General features: G+C 48.4%; 1 protein-coding gene across 1 annotated transcript; it reads left to right on the top strand.

Annotated features, from left to right (window-relative positions):
• The first annotated feature begins 611 nt into the window (after positions 1–611).
• Positions 612–10,582, top strand: LOC125162815 (b(0,+)-type amino acid transporter 1-like). The gene is made up of 6 exons (XM_047854267.1): positions 612–1,364; positions 5,882–6,015; positions 6,190–6,319; positions 7,689–7,813; positions 9,472–9,559; positions 10,069–10,582. Exons 1-6 carry the CDS (start codon positions 612–614, stop codon positions 10,300–10,302), a joined length of 1,464 nt encoding a protein of 487 aa, XP_047710223.1. The 3' UTR covers positions 10,303–10,582.
• The last annotated feature ends 13,190 nt before the right edge of the window (positions 10,583–23,772 follow it).

Here is a 23,772-nt window from a genome sequence, read left to right as displayed (position 1 = left end):
CTATGAGGGACTAAACCTGGGATTTGAATGCAGGATCCCATTCCACACCCTGTACTGTGCTTCTAACCACGTGGTCCTTTCCTTGTAGGGGTAAAGCTCTGTTCTGAACTATTTGAATCTTCTTCTTTGATTGTCTTGATTCTTCCTTAAAGCAGGCTCATGCAATTTTAATTGGAATCCTGATAAAACAGGGGTTTTATTGCTTGGCTGATAAAACTATTGCAGAGACTTTTTTAGGTTCCTGATGTGTAATTGCTCCGCATTCTTATTGTTGGCACAGAGCACCCGTCCAACTGTTATTCCTCACATAGTGCTGTGGAATTGGGCAGCAGGGAATTCTACTAAAATCCCTCTTTCCTTGATCTTTTCCTTGATCCCTGGGTTACACTGGCAAACAGCTCCTGTATACTGCCTATACTGGAGTTTGAGTGGGACAGGGACCGGTCGATCAGTGAAGGCTCTGTGCCTGCTGAATGCCATGCCCTGGCTGTCTGGTCTCCAGTTCAGACTTCATCAAGTGCTGTAATCATTAACCCCTGCAGGAAGCCCGCAAGACAGACGAGAGTATCTGCTTCTGCTCAGCTAGACACAGCGACTGTTGAAGCCCTGAGATGGATAGAAGTCAGGAAAGAAATGGTGGTGAGGGGGTGGCAGGACGGGAGCCAGGTGGTGAGGGGCTAAGGCTGAGGAGGGAGATTGGTTTGTGGAGTGCCGTGTCCCTGATGGCTGGCTGTATGATTGGCTCTGGCGTCTTCATGTCACCACAGGGGGTCTTGGTCTACATGGGCAGCCCTGGAGCCAGTCTTGTGGTCTGGGCAGGCTGTGGCCTCCTGGCCATGATGGGTGCCCTGTGCTATGCTGAGCTGAGTGCCCTGGTTCCCAAATCTGGAGGGGAGTACGCCTACATCCTGCAAATCTTTGGCTCTTTGCCAGCCTTCCTGGTTATCTACACATTTGTGTTGCTGGTCAGACCAGCTGCCATTGCTGCCGTCTCCCTGAGCTTCGCCGAGTATGCCGTGACCCCCTTTTACCCTGGCTGCTCCTCGATGCCCCAGGCTGTGCTCAAGGGTGTGGCTGCCTCCTGCATCCTGCTGCTGACGCTGGTCAACTGTTGGAGCTCACGGCTGGCCACCATGCTGGTGAACGTGTGCGCCGTCGCCAAAGTGTTCTCGTTGCTGGTCATCGTGGTGGGTGGGGCCGTGGTGCTGGGCCAGGGCCGGGGCCACACGGAAACCTTTTTGCTTGCCTTCCACAACACAACACAGCAGGCTGGGCGCATTGGCATGGCCTTTTACCAGGGCATGTGGTCCTTCGATGGCTGGAATAACGTCAACTATGTGGTGGAAGAGCTCAAGAATCCAAAGGTGAGTCCATAATACTTCTTCAGAGGGTGAAATCTCCAAACATTAGCTGTTCCAATTATTGTTATTTGAACTGACTAAAACCATGAGAAATCAGCTGAAAATGGGGGTACCCTTTTTGAAGTCATGAATGCCAGCCCACTGTCTACCTTAAGTAGTTTATGGAATTAGAGGAATAATAACTTCCCAAGTGAGCACAGAAATTTATAGGATCACACTCATGGTCTCATTTGCCTGGCAAGGTCGGTATTATCAACACCATTTTTCACATGGAAAACTGAGGCTTAGAAAGGGGGAAGTGATTGTGAGGTCATACCACTAGCAAGAGGCCGTGCTTGATGACTCAGCTTGTTATCTGTCTTGATAGCTGGAACATTTGGACTCTTCACTTACTATGGAAATTAACTCTTTGCTATAAATATATTTGCTTAGGTTGCTATTTGTTTTCTTTTTTTCCTGCAGGAGCCTTTAATTTTCAGAGGGGGAGAACTGAGTCTTTTCCTCTACATCCTCGGGGCTGGCTCAGGGGCCATTACATGTCTCACCTCTCAGCAGAGGCTCCCTGGAGGGGGGTTTGGGAGAATCTGGGGGGAGAAGAGGAGCTTGGAGACTGAAGTCCCAGAGCACAGAGAGACCGGGGTGAGAGCCAGAAGTCCTGGGACCTAGTTTTTATTCTTGCATGTAATTCCTCGTGCTTTAGTTCCTCCCTATCAACGGGATCATAATAGCTGCCCCACCTACCGCGCAGGGCTTGAAGGTATTAACTGTTATTAACTGGCGTAATCACTTGTGGATGGAGTGCCATAAACAGCTGTAATTTCAGGTGAATGGTTACTGTGTGTCCATGGTGGTTCTGGGTGAGTCTGGGGCTGCTGGGCAGGGGCACGGGCTCATTCAGTTCACAGGGCTAGACTCCTCTCTCTCTCTGAATCCAGGCTCTGGGCTCCGAGCTGGTCCAAGGAAAGAGCAAGGGGGTCCAAAGGTGACAAGCTCCCATGCCATAGAGCATGGATTAGCAAATTTTTTTCCATAAAGGATTAAAAAGCTAACATTTTAGGTTTTTTGGGTCACGAGTCCTCTGTCACGATCACTCAACTCTGTTGCAAATAGCCATAGGTAAACAAATGAGGGTGGCTGTGCCTCCATAAGAGTTTATTTACAAAAACAAGCAGTGGCTGGATTTGGTCCACAGGCTGTAGTTTGCTGACCTCTGAATTTTTTTAAACAAAATTTTTAATGTTTATTTATATTTCAGTGAGAGAGAGAGAGTGTGTGCATGAATGGGGGAGGGGCAGAGAGACAGGGAGACACAGAATCCAAAGCAGGCTCCAGGCTCCAAGCTGTCAGCATAGAGCCTGACAAGGGGCTTGAACTCACGAGCTGTGAGATCATGACCTGAACCGAAGTCCGACACTTAACCGACTGAGCCGCCCAGGCACCCCTGCATTTTTGACAAATGTGGGTTTCTTTCTTTCTTTTTTTAATGTTTATTTATTATTGAGAGAGAGAGACACAGAGCGTGAGCAGGGGAGGAGTAGAGAGAGGGGTAGACAGAATCTGAAGTAGGCTCCAGGCTCTGAGCTGTCAACACAGAGCCCGACGCCGGGCTCGAACTCAAACTGTGAGATCATGACCTGAGCCGAAGTCGGTGGCTTAATCAACTGAGCCATCCAGGCGCCCCGACAAATGTGGGTTTCAAGCAAAAACAAAGCCATGCCTCTGAATGATGGACAATTGAATTTCTGGCTCTAAGTCAGAGCTCTGAAGCACATGTTAAGTGTATCTTTGTTTCACACTCTTTTTCAAGAAATGGCAGATCCTATGCCAAACCTGGGCCAGCGTTATGCCCATGTGCCCTGGAATTTGAGTAAAGAGTTAAGGTGTTTGAGAATGAAACCAGGAAATCTCACTGTTCTTGTGGCACAACCTGGGGCTTGGCTGTCATAGCTCATTAGCTGGCCGGTGGGCTGTCCAAGAGGAGTCGAATTCAAAAGCATGTCAGATCCCTTCCCTGTGACTTGGCATGTGGCTGGGTCATGCATGGTGGGTGCTTGCCTGCTGAGGGCACCCCACAGCAAGGCCTGCAGTAGGAGGAATCCAGGACTCTGCTCCATTGCCCATCTTTGCTACACGTGCCCTCTTCTCGGCCCAGGCAGAACACACTTTCAGGACTGGGAAGATGAGGAATTAGCTGCCACGCTGAAACAGTGGTTGGGGCCATTTCCTTTGCCTCCAGATCCTCAGATTTGAGAGCTGGAGGGGACCTGAGAGGACCTACTGTCTGTGAGAGTCCATTGCTGTCCTACTGGCTTCACTTGCATGCATTTGTCACATGACCTGCTAGGTCTGCTGACCAGGTTGCCCAGGACTGGAGACTTCCTAGGGATACGGGGCTTCTGGTGTTAAAAGCGGGAAAGTCTCAGGCAAGCTGGGGCGAATTGGTCACCCTCCCCGGCCCCTGCCCTTAGAGGACAAGACAGGATGGGACAGAGGCTTGGATATAATAAAGCTTGCTGAGGTGCTGTCTCCACTTGCTGCTGGAACTCATGAGGCAGAACAGTCCAGCAGTCCTGCGAGAGGAGGGCTGGAGCTGAGCCTTGAAGGGCTGATGTGGTTTGTGGCAAAACAGCCGTGCAGAGGCAGTGTGAACAGGAACACAGAGACCAGAAAGAACTGGGCATCTCTGTGTCTCAAGGAAGTTTGAGTAGGGCAGAAGACAGGCCCTGAGATCAATACTCTGCCCTCAGTGCCCCCTTCCTCCTGTGCTTGCCTCCAGAGTTTTCTGTGGCTGGCAGAAAGCTCTGGAAATTGCCTTATTATTATTTTTTAAATATTTATTTACGTTTGAGAGAGAGTAAGAGCGAGCCGGGGTGGGGGCAGAGAGAAAGGGAGAGAGAATCCCAAGCAGGTTCTGCACTTTAGTGCAGAACCTGATGTGGGGCTTGAACTCACAAACTGCGAGATCATGACCTGAGCTGAGCTCAGTAGTTGGATCCTTAACCGACTGAGACACCCACGTACCCTTGGAAATTGCTTTTTATATAATGTTGAAGAAGAGAAGATGTGCTAACCAGGGGCAGACGCTAAAATGGGGGAGGGTCCTACCTAGTGGTGGGCCAGGAGGTGTGTGTGGGACTGTGGTTCAGCCCTCCCAGGGACAGCTCTGTGCCAAGTCTGGAGAAGACCTCCCTGCCAACAGAATGACCTCTTCTGTGCTTCATTTCATGTTATAAGTGTCAGTAGCAGCAATACCAGGTTCTGGGGTCCCGTTTGGTACCGAGGGGAGAGGCTCTGGGCTCATCAGTGCTTGCCTGCCCCTCAAGAGGTAAGCCAAAGGACATCTAGAGAAAGTCCTGCGTGAGGCCGGGGGTGTCGTGGACATGCGTTTACTGCTTTGAGGTGTAGATGTCTATCCAGGGTGGCCCAAGCCTGGGAAATGTTTTTTGTTTTTGTTTTTAATTTTTTAATGTTTATTTATTTTTGAGAGAGAGAGAGACAGAGAGAGAGAATGTGAGCAGAGGAAGGGTGGAGAGAGAGGGAGACAGAATCTGAAGCAGGCTCCAGGCTCTGAGCTGTTAGCACAGAGCCCGATGTGGGGCTCGAACCCACGAACTGCAAGATCATGACCTGAACTGAAGCCGGACGCTTAACCTACTGAGCCACCCAGGTGTTCCTTTGGGGAATGTTGAATGGAGTTCTGTGGGTTCAGAGGGAGACCCCTTCCTTCCATTTGCTCCTGGCTCCAGAATGATGTCCAGGGCTTGGGGGGAGGGGGTGCGGTGGGAGGGTGGCCAGGCGGTGAAGTGGGAGGGAGTACACTCTGTTTTACCCAGTTTTCATTTATTCCTCCATTTTTATTGGACGCCTGCTCAGTACCTTTATTGAAAGACTGAGGGTCAGAGTGGCACAATGCCTCCATAGGATAAGCTGCTCTGTGTGCCCACAGCCCTTATGTCCAGGCCTTTCCTTTTCCCTCCCCTGTGCTGACCCTCATACCTTGCAGGGAGGCAGAGCAGTGAGAAGTCCCATTTTACAGATCCCCAATGACCCCCAATTTCCAGTTGAGGAGCCTGAGGGTCAGAGTGGAACCCCTGGCAGAAATGGCCTTCAGTCTGGGTGGGCCTGAGTCCTGGAGACCCAGAAAATAGGCAGGGTTGTCATGGTGGTCTTGGAATATTACAGCTGGAAATACTGATGAATAGCCAAGAATGAAGATCTTTAACTTCCTTGTCCCTTCTCTGTGCTCTGTTCTTGTGGGTGCCCCCACTCCTCTCAGGCCCTCTGTATCTCCACTGCTCAGACTGGTTCCCGCCCCTCATGGCCTCCCAGCACATCTGTTGTTTATGGATCCAGGCCATGGACTGTGAGCAAGTGGAGGGGGGGCACACAGCCTGAGTGGCCCCCAGGGCCTGACATACTCCCTGAGGCCAGGATGAGCTCAGCACTGCACTGACGAGCCTATTTTGGGGGCCTGAGAAGGAACTCACCACCTAACACGTGGCTTCTTCTGGACTCTGCAGCAGAACCTGGTGTGGGCAGTGATGATCGCCATCCCCCTGGTCACCAGCTTGTACCTCCTGGTCAACATCAGTTACCTGCTAGTGTTGTCGCCCAACGAGATCCTTTCCTCTGATGCTATGGCTGTGAGCTGGGGGTGAGTGAGTCAAGTGATGTGTTCCTTGGCCACCAGGCAGACATCAGGTTTAGGGAAGGATAGTGTCCTGTGTATATTTCAAGTTGCCTCTAGATGTTTCGCTTGCTCTGTTTCCTTGCTGTTGTCTTCCAGTTTGCTGCTGGAGTTCCTTCCCTTGACCCTCTGTTGTCCTAGGAACCAGGTGCTGGGGGCCTGGGCCTGGCTGGTACCGTTGGCTGTCGTACTCTCGACATTTGGCTCTGCCAATGGGATGTTCTTCGGTGGAAGTCGTGTGTGCTATGTGGCTGCGAGAGAAGGCCACATGGTGAGAGATGGGGTCTGGGCTGGCCAAGGTGGTGGGGGCTGCAGGAGGGCGAAGCTTTCTCCTGCCTGAGCTTAGCACTTAGCCCAAGCCAGGACTCCCCCTACAAGACATAGCCTTCTTCTCTTCTTTAAAAAAAAAAAAAAAAATTTTTTTTTAGTGTTTATTTTTGAGACAGAGAGACAGCATGAGTTGGGGAGGGGCAGAGAGAGACTCTGAAGCAGGCTCCAGGCTCTGAGCTGTCAGCACAAAGCCTAATGCAGGGCTTGAACTCATGAACCGTGAGATCATGACCTGAGCTGAAGTCAGACGTTTAACTGACTGAGCCACCCAGGCACCTTAGCCCTCTTTTCTTCTGAGAATGAGACTCAAGCATCCCAAGCATCTCCATTTAAACTCCAGTCCTTTGACTTCCAGGTTTTGGGAGTCACCATACTGGATCACACTGTGGAGTCTGTAGGTGATGGGGATGTTTGTGTAGGGCAAACGGTGTGGGGGCAGCGGGGCAGAGCCACAGGAGCAGAGCCGAGCTGGTGAGTACGCTCAGGGCCCCTCCCTCTGGGAACTCTGTCCCTCTGGTAGCTTTCGCAGCAATGATGCTGAACAACAACTCCAAGATCTAGGGGGCTGACAACAGCAAATGCTTCATGTTGCTCATCAGTCCCTGGGTCTGTCATGGCTCTGCTTCAGCCTGGGGTTCGTGTTCAGATTTTCTCATTCAGGTCTCTGAGTCTGTTCTTGTCTCAGGGACCCAGGCCAAAGCATGTTTTTGCCTAAAGCAGGTGGCAGGGGTTCAAGAGACCAAGCCAAGCCACACAGGTATATTTCGAGCCTCTGCCGTGTTACCCCTGCTCACATTTCATTGGCCAAGCCCAGAGTCAATGGATGGGGAAGTACCTAGTATTTCTCCTACAGAGGTGGGAGAGGGAGGACTATTTGCTGAGTACTTATACAGTCTACTACCATAATCCATGATCCTATTCCATGCTCCATCCATAACCATCCCACCCTCTTCTCCCCCATCCTCTGTCTTCCCGCCCCTGGTCCCTCTTCCTGTCTTGGGGATGAGCAATAGAAAGTTGGACAACCTGGCCAGGCACGTGGGTCAGCTCCCTACACTCTAGCCCACGTCCTAAGCTTTTTGGGTCTCTGGAGTGATCGGCCTCCCAAGCTGTACGCTGGGCCTGCTTTCACCCCAGGTGAGCCACAGGGACCTGCATCTTGAAGCTGTGGGGACTGGGGATTATTAGGTTGGGCACACTGGTGTCCAGAGTGAGTTTGGCAGGGGAAGAGGGCTGGGAACTTTCCAGGGCAGAAACCTACTGCGCCTCCCTTGGCGGGGTGGCTGCCTGACACCTGGCTTTGCTCCCAGCCCCAACTTCTGTCCATGGTTCATGTGCATCGCCTCACACCAACTCCGGCCCTGATGTTTACCACGGCAGTGGCTTTGGTCCTGGTCATCCCAGGAAGCTTCAGCACCATCGTGAACTTCTTGAGGCAAGTGAGACTGTCCTCCCGTGCTGGGTATCTCATAGCCCCTTTGTGCGTACACTCACATACACTCATATGTATATGGAAGCCCCCTATGTGTGCACACTCACACACATGCATGTGTGTATATAAATACGTGTGTGCACACTTCTGGAAGCCCCTATGTGTAACTATCACATATATGCCTGTTTATATACATAAAGATATGCATGCACACTTCTGGAAACCTGAGCTCAGGGCTCTTGCACATGCACACACATTTCAGCCATTCTCTCCCAGTTATGTTTCCAAAATTAAATGTGGCTCCCTCCTCTCTTGTCCTATTTCCAAAAATTCAATGAGACAAATGTTTCACCAAGAGGCAGACAAGTTAAAGGCTTGTGTTGTCTTTGTCATTTTTTATTCTTCCTCGTTCCTTTATTCTGTCGCTGAGATCACGTTAAAGCTATCTTCAGGCTTTACTCACCACGACTGGTAGCCCTTGGCTGTGGTGTGATTTTCCCTTTGTAGTCTGATCTGTGCTCAGGACTCTGACCCAGCATATCTTTATTGAACCTAGGGCAGACCCACAACCAAGCTGGGTAGGTATAATCAGAGATTGCATCAAAATGGAGACATATTCTGAACCCCTTTATTGCCTTGCCTGGGGCAGAAATGATGGACTGTCGTGCCATTCAGTTGTGGTTTTATGACCTCATCTGAAACAGGTTTCGTGGGCACATCCTTACACTTACAGGCAAGTGTGGCGTCTGGATGCCGAGGGAGCTCTCAGAGCAATTTCTCAGGCATCGCGTGTTCTCTTCTTCATTGTCATAAGTATAATTAATCTTCTGGAACAGGATATACAATGCTTGATGTGACTTTCTTCAGGACATTAAGTAACAGATCTGGTTTTCTTTTCATCTTTTTCCCATGAGAAAGGATAAAATCGTTATATGATGAGAATAATATCAAACCGTGGTGAACCCAGGGTTTCTTTGGGCTGAGATTGGGGAATGTGACTGAGACTGTTCCGGCACAGAGTGAGAATGTTGGGGATTATCTATCCCAACAAGGACCCCATGTCTCCCAGTCTTGACTGCCTCAAGAGATGGCCTGGTCTGGATCCCATCTCCCGGATCAGATGAGGCTTCCATCGGACCTGTATCAGCCACTCAACTAACCACACTAGGGAAGGCAGAGGCCAGGCACTTGTCTGGGTGTTCAGTGACCTATCCTGTCACCGACTCTAAAGTAGGAGCATCTGCTATGAGTGTGCTGGTCCCTGAGGAGAGCACAGGCTTCCTTGACATTTCACCAGACTCCTGTTTTTAGACACACAAATGTTCCTCCCTCTCTTTGAAAATTGTCCTTTTCTGTCCAGTCAGGGGCAGTCAAACAAGGCCCAATATGAAGCCAAGTGGGTGCCTGGGCTTGTATGTGTGAGTCACTTTGTGACTGGAGATGAAGGAGGCAAGAATACCCTCCATTGCATTCCTGTTCTTGGTGCCCCAGCCTTGCCTTCTTCTTTCCTAAGTCTGCATAGACAAGGACAATTGGGGGTAGCTGAAAGGCCCCTGATGAGCTTGCACTTCTGTCCCAGGTTTACACCTAGTAGGCCAGCCCCTCTTGCAGGCCCACCCAGGGAAGGGCCTCAGAGTAAGTGGCTCATGTTTGCCTCTTAGCTTCCTTGGCTGGATCACCTATGGAACCACCATTGGCTGTCTCTTGTACTTGCGGATAAAGAAGAAGAATCTTCCTCGACCTCACAAGGTAGAGCCTGGAATTAACATTGGGCTTTTTGCAACCCTAGGCTGTTGCATGAAGCAGATCGTTGGACCATAGCCCCATTTGGGGCCTGGAGAAAGAATGTAAGAAAGGATGTCATATTTGGTAGACAGTTTCTATATTTCCTGGGGGTGAGGACATCTGGATCACAAGGCATCAATTCTGCTTACTGGGGACTCATTTCTCCTCTGGAGGACCCTGAGGGAGAACAACAGGAGACCAATGCAGAGAGGATGCACACATATAGTAGGAGGATTAATCCTCACATAGCATAGAGAGGATTAGCCTGGGTCCCAAAGCCCCTGATTCTTGGATGGCCCCTTGTAACCTGGCAGGCGGCTTCCCTGGCCAGGCAAGGTAGGATGGCAGTGACTGGAAGAGAGGAGCTGGTGCCAGGTGAAAGCAACAGGCGGGCAGGCAGGAGGGACAGAGCCCAAGGGCCACATACAACATCCCGTGCCTCTCCATCATCCAGGTCCCTGTGTCCATTGCAGGTCCCCACCATCATCCCTGTCATCATGCTCCTTGCTTCTCTCTACCTGGTGCTGGCGCCCATCATCGACCACCCCCAGATTGAGTTCCTGTACATCTTCCTGTTCCTGCTCAGTGGCATCCCGGTCTATTTCCTGTTTGTCTATTTCCAGTGCCAGCCCAGGTGTTTGCAGATGGCCACCCTGTATCTCCAGCTGCTCCTGGAAGTTGCTCCAACCACTAAAAATGTTGACTAAAGGACTGGACAGTTGTGTACTGCCCTCCTTGCTGCAGACACCTCTATCCCCACACAAGTGGCCTTGCGAGTTTCTCTGTAGGCTGACTCTGCATAATTTTAATGAGCAACTGGAATGCTAAATACAGCTGTTGTGAAGTTTTGGGGGTATCCAGCCAGGACAGCATCCCTCCTTCTCTAAGAACTGCTCCTTCAGTGAAGGTGGATCTCACAGCCACATTGGTATTACATGGCTGCCTCTCTGGGTATGGTTTTTTGATATTCCAGGTGGGGAGCATGAAATACATTCCCTCCTTTGGGGATTTTGGAGTTAGAATTCTGATGGTTGCCTAATCTGAGGAATTGTAAGTCCTGGGCTGTATGTGGAACCATCTTCCATTATGGGGGCAGAGAAGCAGAGAAGGCTCCCGTGCAGAGAAGGATGAAGATACACAGTGAAATGGTGTGAGAATTATGTGGTCCCTGAGAGCTGGGGAAACGACCTGAGTAGACAGCAGCCTGGGTCCCTGGCTGTTTTATAGTTCTGGTCTCTGACCTTCTGTAGCCCAACTGCCATCTAGCCGTCCTTCCTCCTTTTTGATCATCAAGGACAACCTGATGCCTTATAATAAATTTCCAATTTCAGCTCAGGTGAGTTTGAGTGAGTTCTCATTTCCTGCAAATGGAAAACCTTTGGGTCTGACAAACCTTGTTCAGGGAAATATGATACTTTAGTTCCTGTTTAAAACCACCAACTGGCTTGAACAGGGAAAGAAGTAAGAGACAGATCCCTGGGAGGAAGGGATTTTATTGGCTTTGGGTAAAAGGGAGGGCAGTCAAATTTCTAGAAGAAAGGATGAAAAGTTAGAACAGACCCCGGAAGACTAATGTGGTTCCAGGGGGCAGAGAGAGCTGGCTGCCCAGGTGAGAATATGGGATAGGAAGGATGACGACAATGCCTAGAAAAGCTGGGGGTGCAGTTTGTGAGTCCATGGGGGAGGGACTGGAAAAAAGGAGGGCAGGAAACACTGCTCAGCACCTCTCCTCTTGCAGCTGCACCTAGACAACTGTGTAGGGCTTTCCTTTTATTGCACAGACATAGAATAGGATCCCACAAGCTCTTTCTGTTAAGTTTTCTTCTCCCATCAACCAATTCTCCTTTTTTCTGACACCAACTGGGTATCCAATGATTCTGTTCATTTCTGACACAGTTAATGCAGATCCCCAAAGCTAAAGGGCTCAGGCACAAGGTGCAGACACCAGTCACAACCATTGGGTCCCTCGGTCACCCATGCTTCTGCCCAACTTGGTTACAGTCCCTCCCTTTATGGTTGATCACTTGCTAGAATGACCCACTGGACTCTGGAAAACACTTTACTATCAGTAGTCCATTACAAAGGACATAACTCAAAGGGTCCAGTGGGAGACATGCATAGGGCAAGGCATGGGGGAAGGCGTGTGGCACTTCTGTACTCTCTTTGGGTGTGTCACCCTCCTGACACCTTGATGTGTTTGCCAACCTGGAAATTCTCTAAAATCTGTCATTTAGAGGTTTTTATGGAGGTTCCATGAGGTAGGTGGATTAATCATTGGCCCTGGTGATTGAATTCAATCTGTAGCCCCTTGGCCCTCCCCAAAAGTCAGGGGTGGAGGTGGAGTTGAAAGTCCCAACCCTCTCATCTGTCTTGGATTTTCTGGAGATCAGCCCCCCTTCCAGAAGCTCTCTGGGGTCCCCACTCACCAGTCATCTCATTAGCATACAAAAGATACCCATCACTCCAGAGATTCCAAGGCTTTGGGAGTTGTGTGCCAGGAACTGGGGACAAAGACTTAATATTTATTTTTTGTGATACCACACTTCTGAATTGTGAACTCTTTATCAGTGCTGTTCCTGAAATTCTAGGAGAATCTTCATATCCTTCCCCCCAGCAGCACAGCCTACTTTAGAGAAAAGAAAATTACAAGAAGTTGGTTTTACCCCATTCCTTGTTAAAGGAGGCCATGGATAAGGCTGAAAGTCCCCAGGAAAAGTACTGAACACCTTGAACAGGTATTAGTTCTTTCTGATATGAAACACTGGGCTCCAGAAGCAAATGGTCCAGAAAGAATTCTTAAGATGTCTTTGGTGCAAAAAAGGTGGTTGGTTGTATTAAAGCACAGGGACAGGACCCACGGGCAGAAAGAGCTGCACTGGGGTTATGAAGAATGATTGATTATATACTTTCAAGTTGGGAGGGGGTTAGGGATAGTGTAAGTCTCTAAGGAATTTGGAAGCAAAGTTTCCAAGACCTTGAGGGGTCATTTACTACTGTTTAGTAAAAACTTAGACTTCAGATGTATATTAGTGGGCCATATATTTGGAGGATGATTGTTAACACATATCTTGTGGGGTGGGGGTGGGATTGGTGGGGGGAGTGGAGAGTTAGAGATAAAGGAAGTTTCCAAGGGATTTTCCTATGTTAAAGAAGACTTACAGGATCCTGAACTTAAGGCTAATGTCAAGCTAAGGTTTCCTTTAAAAAATTTTTTTAAACATTTATTTATTTTTGAGAGAGAGACAGAGACAGAGCATGAACAGGGGAGGGTCAGAGAGAGAGGGAGACACAGAATCCAAAACAGGCTCCAGGCTCTGAGCTGTCAGCACAGAGCCTGACACGGGGCTCGAACTCACGGACCGTGAGATCATGACCTGAGCCGAAGTCGGACGCTCAACGGACTAAACCACGCAGGCGCCCCGCTAAGGTTTCCTTTAGCCTCTAGCAAAGTATTAACATGGAGGCAGCTGAGTTCCTAGAGGAAGGTCACTCTGTCTGTCCCAGGTAATTGTCAATGGGCTGCAAGTTGTAAGGAAATTTAACTTTTGCCCCATACTTCTTTTGCCTTTGTTTTCCATATCACTTTCCTCTTCTGGGTCCCATCAAACTGTGCCTTTGTCTCTCCTGAACCTCACTGGGCCATGCACCCTAGTGCTTGGTTGTGTGTTGTGCTCTTTCCTGGGCTTTGGGTTTGGTGAGGATAAAGGTTAGTTCTTAGGCATGTTTGTCCATCCCTCATTTCCTCTCATGCTCCTGGGCTCCTTGCTGACCAATAACGTTTGGTGAATCAAAATAATGAAATAGCTGTTGAATGATAAGGACATATATGACATTTCTGTTTTTTAGCATTTGCATGCATGGCTGTCTTCCCCATAGTGCCTGCTCTGCCCTGGGCTCCCAGGCTCTGTCCTGGGAAGGTTCTCTAAGGAGGAAGGATACCTCCCAAGTCTTGAGAAGTCCTGTCCACCTGGAAGTGGATGCATGCCTAGGGGTGGAAAGCAGAGAGGGGGCTGAACTACCACATGCTTGGCCTTGGGTCGTGCATTCCAGTTAGGCCACGTTTCAGTTTGCGACTCAGTCTTCCCATCCTTCCCCCAATCAACTGGCTTTTGGCTCACAGTCCTGTTGTGATGGTGCAAAGGGTCCTCAAAGCTAGAGTCTGAGAAGGCAGCTTCTTTCTCCTTGCAATTTCCCAGGACTTCTTCCCTGAGCTTCTGTTCTGCCCTGGACCCCTTCCTGGGCCCCCAGAATAATAGGGGAATGATCTTAGATGGAAAAAGGAGATTTTTTTTTTTTTTTTGTAACTAAAAAATTTTTTTAATGTTTATTTATTTTTGAGAGAGAGAGAGAGAGAGAGAGAGGGAGGGGCAGAGAGAGAGGGAGATACAAAATCCAAAATAGGCTCCAAGTTCTGAGTTGTCAGCACAGAGTCCCACTTGGGGCTCGAACTCATGAACTGTGAGATCATGACCTGAGCCGAAGTCAGATGCCCAACTGACTGAGCCACCCAAGTGCCCTGGAAATCTGAGATTTCTTTTTTAAAGTAGGGATTTTTTTTTTCAACGTTTATTTATTTTTGGGACAGAGAGAGACAGAGCATGAACGGGGGAGGGGCAGAGAGAGAGGGAGACAGAATCAGAAACAGGCTCCAGTCTCTGAGCCATCAGCCCAGAGCCCGACGCGGGGCTCGAACTCACGGACCGCGAGATCGTGACCTGGCTGAAGTCGGATGCTTAACCGACTGCGCCACCCAGGCGCCCCTGAGATTTCTTTAGAGATGAGAATATTGGACTTCCTTGCTCTGAGTCATGAGCATGATTTCTTCCATTGTTACTTATCTTCTATAATCAGAGATGGCATAGTAATTGTCATGATGCTGGCCTTTGGATTGGGAAAAAAAAATGTTCTGAGTCTTGGGGCCCAGGGTCAGAGTCCTTGCTGTTCCCTCTAGAGAAACAATAAGTTCCAGGAAATGTGTGGGGCAGATGTTGGTTGAGTTCCTGGGGGGTGGGGGTGGGGGTGGGGTGGAGACAGGGCAGTGTTCTTTAACCCTAGGTCAACCCAAAAGCATCTGGATGTTTCAGTTTGGGGCAGAGCATGGCTACTCCCCATCATAAGCACTCAATTCTTTGAACTTCCTTTTGGCCATTTACACTGTCTTCTGCTGAATATTGGAAATGGGGGAACCTGAATCTCATAGAATAACCCATACAAATGAATGTTGTGGTTAAAACTTCAAACATTACAAAGGGTATAAAGTGAAAGTCAACATTTCTTACTCCACACTCCCCATTTCCAGTGCAATCAGTTTCTTTGCTTACTTCCAGAAAGCTTTTGCACATGGTAGAGTCCACTGCTGCTTTGCTCATTAGAGAAATCACAACCTGTTCAGTTCTACCTGTTGATGGGAAGCAGTTCTCTTCTCATATCTCCATCCCCAGACCAGGGGTCCAAGTCCTTTACTATGGTAGTCATGCCTACTGTTCACTATCTATTGCTAGCTCTCCTTGTGACCACATGGTGGACTGCATTTTCCTGTCCCCTTGGAATTAGATGTGACCACAGGACTTGTGTTGGCCAATAAAATGTGGGTTGAAATGATGTATGTTTCTTCTAGGGTAAAGCTTCAAGAGCCAGTGTACAATTTCCTGCATTTTCCATTTCCATTTCTGTTTTGGTAACTGGAAGTGTTCTGTTAGTCTGGGTCCTGATATAACAATGATGTGGAGGAGGGCCAGCCCCCAGCCAACCCTATGTGGGCATGTAGTGTGTGCATAGTTAACTTTTATTGTTTAAACTACTGAGATTGGGGGATGTTTATTACTGCAGCATAACCTAGCCCATACTAACTGTTTATCCCTCCCCTGTTCATGAGTTGTACGAGTACCCAGGACTGCTGACCAATTAAGATGCACCTCAATTTGAGAGGTGCCAAGGAAACCACACTTGATGTGAACTCATCCTTTCCCTGGCCTCCTGGACATCTCTCTTTCTCCCTCTCATGTCAGTGATTCCTCATCTGTCTTCCCAGTCCTTCTCCTCCTGGCTACCCCCCCACCCCTTGCCCTTGTTTTGTCCCTTTCTTCCCATAGTCACAGTCTTATTTTGCCTCTGGGGGAAGAAAAGCTGGTTCTGCAAATACACCTAAAAGAAATTTTGTCTTGTGAGGGCTTTTGGATCTTTGTTCCTGCTTAGGTGTGCACTGAAGAAAGAAAAAACTGTCCAGCCCAGCCCTTGGGTACCTGTAATAAAGACAGAAGGAGATAAATACACATGCAAAAGCCAGCAGATTATTTCTTTGAGATATAGGCCCCATGCACACAGATAAGCACATAATAACACCATCCCTTTTAAAATAGCAATGGGTACTATAGATTTTTCTAAAAATTCCTTAACAGTTAATGTAGGAGAAATATTTTACATAATACTTTTTATATTAATATATCTTTCTTGTTTAAAAAATTTTTTTTAATGTTTATTTATTTTTGAGAGAGGGAGAGAGAGAGAGACAGAGCTCAAGAGGGGAAGGGTGAGAGAGAGAGGGAGACACAGCACCTGAAGCAGGCTCCAGGCTCTGAGCTGTTAGCACAGAGCCTGATGTGGAGCTCAAACTCATGAACTGTGAGATCATGACCTGAGCTGAAGTCAGAAGCTTAAGTGGCTGAGCCACACAGGTGACCCTTGTTTTTTTTAATTAAAACATTTTTAAAAATGTTATTTTTGTGAGACAGAGAGAGAAAGAGACAGAATGAGAGACAGAGCACGAGATGGGGAGGAGCAGACAGATAGATGGAGACACAGAATTCAAAGCAGGTTCCAGGCCCTGAGCTGTCAGCACAGAGCTTGATGCGGGGCTTGAACTGAGCCATGAGATCATGACCTGAGCCGAAGTTGGACATTTAATTGACTGAGCCACCCAGGAGCCCCAATTTTTTTTTTTTTTAATTTGAGAGAGAGAGAGAGTGTGTGTGTGAGCAGGGGAGAGGGGCTTCAGAAGAGAGAGTGAGGGAGAGAATCTTAAGCAGTCTCCATCTCAGTGCAGAGCCCAATGTGGGGCTCGATCCCAAGACCTTGGGATCATGACCTGAGCTGAAATCAAGAGTCGGGTATTCAATCAACTGAGCCACCCAAGCACCGCCTTAACACATTTCTTTTTAATAGATGTTTAGTATTATTGGCCTAATGTTCATGGATATTCAGTTGTTTCTACTTTATCATATTACAAGTAAAGCTAGAAGGACCACCTTGCTCTATAAGAAAGTGATGATCAGAAACAGACACCCTCTTTGTTCCCAAATCATCATTGTTCTTCTGGGTCTCCAGCTTGCTGACTACAGATTTGGGAACTTCTCAGCATATATATTTATTATTATTCTTCATATATATTCACATATATATCACAGAGAGACTTACTAGAACATATAGGAAATGTATATCTCCCATTTGTTTTTTTTAATTAAAAATTTTTTGAATGTTTATTTTTGAGAAAGAGAGAGAGAGAGAGAGACAGAGTGTGAGTGGGGGAGGGGCAGAGAGAGAGAAAGAGAGAGACAGAGAGGCAGAATCCAAAGCAGGCCCCAGGTTCTGTGCTGTCAGCACAGAGCCCAATGTGGGCCTTGAACCCACGAACTGTGAGATCATGACCTGAGCCAAAGTTGGATGCTTAACCAACTGAGCCACCCAGGCACCCTTCTCCTATTTGTCATACAGATATTTGTTGCAGATATATGTATCTCCTATTTGTTCCTCTCTGGAGAACCCTGACTGATACCATGTCACCTTGGACCTTATGAGAAATGCACATTTTCTTGGGCCCTAATGAAACCAATTGGATCATAGCTCTTGGCGTGGGGCTCATCAGTCTGGATTTTAACAAACCTTCCAGGAAGTTCAAGATGGCCATCAAAGGTTGAAAGCTGTTGCTCTAAAAACAAACACTGGGGGCAGAAGACAGTGCTCCAGGCCCTTGACTGACTTCTTTCATGTGCTCCTGGGTTCCTTGTGGGTTCCACTGGACATTCAGTTTGGCTTGACTTTCCTAGAAGTGGGTCTGAGACATTTGGGCTTACAAATATCCCGGATTGGCAAAGGCAGAGAAAGCCAACCATCAGCTGACTGCAATCTGGAGGCCCAGGGAAGCCGGTGGTGCAGTGCTAGTCCAGACCTGAAGGTCTGAGCAACAGGAAATCCTAGTTCAAGCCCAGAGTCCTGAGAACCAGGTGATGTCTACAGAAGAAGATGTCTGTCTCAGCTCCAGAAAAGAGCAAATTTGCCTCTTCTCCATGCTTTTGTTCCATTTAAACCCTTGATAGGGGTGCTTGGCTGGCTCAGTCGGTAGAGCAAGCAACTCTTGATCTCAGGGTTGTGAGTTCAAGTCCCATGTTGGGCACGGAGCCTAGTTAAAAAAAATAAGTAAAATAAACTCTGGACAGATTGGAAGCTGCCACATTGGTGAGGAGGATCTCCTTCACTCAGTCACTGATTCAAATGCTAATCTCTTCTGGAAACACCCTCACAGACACATTCAGAAATACTGTTTTACCAGCTTCTGGATGTCCCTTAGCCCAGGCAAGTTGACACATAAAATGAATTATCATGGGCACCCACTGCTGGGCTCTGCTCCTCTCTACTCTGTTTATCCTGTTTCTGAAAGTTTCCATCGCCTTCTTGCAGGAACCTCGTATTCCTGTTGGTTCTATCTCACACTGGAGCTTTTTTGAACAAGTGTCTTCACCTTCTGTGACTCAGTTTCCTCATCTATAAGACAAGGAGGTTAAGTCTTGCTCCACAGGGCAGTGGTAAGGGGGGGGACTGTGTAAGTGTTTAGAAGGTTCTGGGGACTGAGTACATGTTCACTCCATTCTGCTGGCCACTTCCATCAGGGCATCATGTCTCAGCAGAGGGGTGGGGAAGGCCGGCTGGGCCGAGCAGACCCTGGCTGCAGCCACAGGCATCCCTGCCCTGAGGGCTGTATGGTCCAGTAGATGCTATTGTGATGAAGGGATCTGTGGGGGGAAAAGATGCCATGTAGGGTTTGTGGCCGGTCTCAGAAGGCAGGCTCACGGTGCAGACCTTTGGGACTCTGGAGCAAGGCCATGCCCTCCGGGGTCAAGAACTAAATGCCTTTTGAAAAACAATTCTGGCATGCTTCTGGGCCCCAGAACAGATGGAATGCCTGAGCACAGGACACCAAGTGACCATGCAGCCCTACTACCTGTCATGAACCGAGTCCTGTCAGAGCCACCATTCATAAGGTGGAACAGACCCCATAACAATCCACGGTGGGATGGAAGAGGTGCGTGTGGCACTAAGTGTGAGCAGCACCAGAGGGCACAGCAAGCGGGGAGCCCAGAAACCCCATGGCCCCTACCGCGGTGCACCAGTGCCCTCCCTCACCAACCGCTCATGGCTGTAGGGAGGGTCCTAAGTGACGCTCAACCCTCGAAGGGAAGACGAAGAGGCCCAAGCTCGCTGCGTGGGTAGGTTCCCTTGGTTCTTTGGGTGTAAGCTGAAAATGGATGGCGGCTGCACTCCAACCTCTAAACAATCAGTTTAGAGCATAAAGGAAGTAGCTTTTCATTCATTCATTTTCTCATTTGTACACAAATTTCTTTTTTTTTTAACTAAAAAAATTTTTTAACATTTATTTATTTTTGAAAAACAGAGAGACAGAGGTGAGTGGGGGAGAGGTAGAGAGAGAGGGAGACACAGAATCTGAAGCAGGCTCCAGGCTCTGAGCTGTCAGCACAGAGCCCGAGGCAGGGCTCAAACCCACAAACCGCAAGATCATGACCTGAGCCGAAGTCGGACGCTTAACCAACTAGCCACCCAGGCGCCCCCCCTACCTTTTTTTTCCTTTTTTTTTTTTAAGTTTATTTATTTATTTTGAGAGAGAGAGACAGAAAGAGACAGAGAGAGCATGTGAATAGGAGAGGGACAGAGACAGAGAGAACTCTAAGTAGGCTCTGCACTGATGTGGGTCTTGAACTCATGAGCCGTGAACTCATGACCTGAGCTGAAACCAGGAGTCGGACACTTAACTGACTGAGCCACCCAGGTGCCCCTGTACACAAATTTCATCCATTCATCCTCTCTCTCATAAAACATCTGTGGTTTGGCCCTGACCCCTCTGCCTCTTCCAGTAGGACTTGACACTTTTATCTGTCTTCTCTCTAGCGCTTCTCCAGCATTCTCTTTACACCAGACCCTTCCCATCAACACTGAAAAATTCTAACATCTCAGGGCGCCTGGGTTGGCTCAGTCCATAAGCGTCTGACTTCGGCTCAGGTCATGATCTTGCAGTTTGTGAGTTCGAGCCCTGTGTGGGGCTCTGGGCTGACAGCTCAGAGTCCGGAGCCTGCTTTGGATTCTGTCTCCCTCTCTCTCTGCCTGCCCCTCCCCTGCTCACACTCTGTCTCTCTCTGTCTCTCTCTCAAAAATAAATAAATACTAAAAAAAAGAATTAAAAAAAAATGCTTGTCTCTTTCATCTTAAACATTCCCAGAAGAAAAAAGAAAACAACAAAAAAGAGAAAACAGAACTCCACTTCTCCCTGTATCTGTTTCCCGTCTCTCTTCCCTTCCTTACAGACAGACTTCTTAAAACAATGGACACCTGCCGTCTCAGTTTCTCATCTCCCTGGTGCCCCTCCAGCCAGGCCTCCATGGCTGTCACTCTGTCACTCGGTCATGTTGGTCGTGTCGCTTCTATCTGTGTCCCTGCCACAGCCTGATGCAGGCCACCCTCACCTCCTTCCTGAGCTCTGTGATAGCCTCCCAACTTCTTTCTGTCTTTCTTTCTTTCTTTCTTTCTTTCTTCCTCTCTCTTCCTTTTTCTTTCTCTCTTTCTCTCTCTTTCCCTCTCTCTTTCTTTCTCTCTCTCTCTCATTCTTTCTTTCTCTCTCTTTCTCTGTCTCTCTCTCTCATTCTTTCTCTCATTCTTTCTCTCTTTCTCTCTCTCTCTCTTTCTTTCCTTCTTTCCAACTTCTTTTCAAGTAACAATTTTTGTTCCTTGGATCCATCTGCACATAGTGACTGGGATGATCTTTTAAGAGCATAAATCTCAGTATTTCACACGCTGCATTAGTGTGCCAGAGCTGCTGTTACAAAACACCACAGACCGAGTGGCTTAAACAACAGAAGTGTGTTTTTTTCATAGTCCTGGATCAAGATATTGGCAGGTTTGGTTTCCGGGGAGGATTGTCCCCTTGACTTGCTGCATATCTCACGTGGCCTCTCCTCTGGGCATGTGCTCTCCCGGTGTCTCTTCCTCCTCGTATAAGATCACCAGTTCTGTAGGATTGGGGCTCCACCGGAATGACCTCATTCACCCTTAATTACCTGTCTCCAAATACAGTCATATTGTGTGGGTAAAGCTGCAACATACGAATTTGCAGGGGAAACAAGTTCAGTCCGGGACAGACCAAAGCGCTCTACACGGTCTAGAAGGTCCCGTGTGGTCTGGCTTTTGCTTGTTCTCCAGTCCTATCTGCTCAGCCGTCCCCCTTTCCCTGTGTATTTCTCAGTTCCTCTCTAGGACCTTAGTACACACTGTTTCTTCTGCTTGAAATATCCTTCTGCCACCCTTCCCCACCCTTAGCCTATGTAATCTCCTTAGTCCTCAAAAACTAGCTCGCGTGTCTTCCTCAAGGACTTCCTTCCGACTTGGTCCTGGTGAGGGCCCCCACTTACATTTTCTCCCTGCACGCCTTGCTTCTCCTGTGGCACTTAGTACCATCGTAATTAAATCTCTGACTGCGTAATTCATTGTTTGATGCCTCTTTCCTTTCTACAGAATCAAAGCTCTGAGAGAATAGGCAACAGACATATCCCATTCACTGTCATATCCCCAGCAGCTAGCATAATGCACAGTACCCACAAGGTGCTTAAAAAATAGCCATTCAAAGAACTAATTCACAAAAGTTAAAGGTAGACTCCTTATTGGACCTTCAGGTAAAGAGAAGAATCAGCAACATCAGTAATTTTAAAACTCTATTCCTCTGTGAACCTGTTTCTAGCCAGGAAAGCCAGGCTGATGGGAATTGCATCGTGCTGACCTATTGTGGAAATGGCACACAAGACTCTAGCTAAAATCTCTGTGGTCATTGTTACGTTTCCATCTCTTCTCAAGTTGCCCAGTTATGGGAGATTGTTTTCGAAGATGGCTGAAGCAATTCATCCCATGCTCCTTTCCAATGGCCCAGGACTTTGCGGACCCTTCTAACAAGAGTGTCAACCTGTCCTCCCCTTAACTCTGGACTGGCCTTATGACTTGCTTTGGCCAATAGAACTGGGCAGAAGTGATGTTATTGTCGGCCTTGCCTGCAAGAGTCCTTACAGCATCCACTTTGACTCTCCCGGAATGCTGCCCAACCCACCATGTACGGAAGCTGGGTTAGACTATTGGACGCCAAGAGACCAAGTGGAGGGGAATCAAGGGGACTCAGCTGACAGCCAGCACCAACTTCCAGACATGTGAGTAGGACCCTCTTAAGCCTACTTCCTGCCCAGCTGATCCTTTACCTGACATTAACTGCCTGAGCAAGCCCAGGAGAGACCAGCAGAGGAACCCACGTGATTGGGAGAACAACAAATCTTTACTGGGTGGCTTATTACCCAGAAATGGCTGAGTGGAACATCAGCCCTCCTGACTTCCACATGTTGATCCCATTTCCTTTTCTCTAAACAGTCATGCCCTCCCTCCTGACTCTCTCACTGTCACACTCAGTGTGAGTCATGAGAACACTCCAGAATGTCACTATTTCCAACTATAAATCCAAAAGCGAAAACAGACAAGATAAGTGATTCACAGCAGCATCTATATGTGTGTCTTTCACGGAGTCCGGATGAAAGGGCGTTGTCAGGAACCATATTCTTGGAAAGATGGCCACTTTCACTCACCTAGGACGTGGGGCTCCCAAGGTGGAAGCTGGAGGCAGAGTCGTCGTGCCCATTTCACATGCCCTTGGCTACAATTTCTAAACTTGAAATGCAACCTAGGTTTTTTGTCATATGAAAAGCTCCTTCCTGTGACAAAGGTCCATATCTTAGACACTCTTCTGCGTGTACACACTGGCCTATCCCGTTGGCCAGTGCATCGGTCATTGCAGCATTGCTGGTGTTGAAAAAAAAAAAATCAACTGATGGGGCTCCTGGGTGGTTCAGCTGGTTGAGCCTCCGATTCTTGATTTTGGCCCAGGTCATGATCCCACGGTCATGGGATTGAGCCCCACGTCCAGCTCTGCCACGAGTGTGGAACCTCTCTCTCTCTCTCCCTCTGCCCCCCTCCCCTGCTCATGTACACATTCTCTCTCTCTTAAAAAAAAATTCAACGGAATAAATTAAAAAATTTTTGTTTGTTTATTTTGAGAGAGAGAGAGAGACAGAGCACAAGCAGGGGAGGGGCAGAGAGAGAGAGAGACACACACAGGATCTGAAGCTGGCTCCAGGCTCTGAGCCTGATGCGAGGCTTGAACCCAGGAGCTGTGAGATCATGACCTGAGCTGAAGCCGGACGCTTAATCGACTGAGCCACCCAGGTGCCCCTCAACTGAGTAAATTTAAAGATCTAATTTGTTTTTTGGACAGTTCATGAGTTGAGAGGCACCTGGGTGGCTCAGTCGATTGAGCATCCGGCTTCGGCTCAGGTCATGATCTCATGGTTCATGAGTTTGAGCTTCACATCAGGCTGGCTGCTGTCAGTGCAGAGCCTGCTTCAGATCCTTTGTCCCCCTCTTTCTCTGCCCCTCCCCCACTCAGGCATGCGTGCGCGCTCTCGCTCTCTTTTTCAAAAATAAATAAATATATATTATTATTTAAAAAAAAATTTTTTTCAAACGTTTTATTTATTTTTGGGACAGAGAGAGACAGAACATGAATGGGGGAGGGGCAGAGAGAGAGGGAGACACAGAATCGGAAACAGTCTCCAGGCTCTGAGCCATCAGCCCAGAGCCTGACACAGGGCTCGAACTCCCGGACCGTGAAATCGTGACCTGGCTGAAGTCGGATGCTTAACCGACTGCGCCACCCAGGCGCCCCAAAAATAAATAAATATTTAAAAAAACCCAGGGGTGCTTGTGTGGCTCAGTAAGTTTAAGCATCCAACTCTTGGTTTCAGCTCAGGTCATGATCTCATGGTTTGTGGGCTTGAGCCCCGCATCAGGCTCTACACTGACAGTGT

This window comes from Prionailurus viverrinus, chromosome A3 (assembly GCF_022837055.1).
Source record: "Prionailurus viverrinus isolate Anna chromosome A3, UM_Priviv_1.0, whole genome shotgun sequence".
NCBI classification, from domain to species: Eukaryota; Metazoa; Chordata; class Mammalia; order Carnivora; family Felidae; genus Prionailurus; species Prionailurus viverrinus.
Note: the sequence above shows the minus strand (reverse complement) of the source record. Positions and strands in the feature narration are given on the sequence as shown.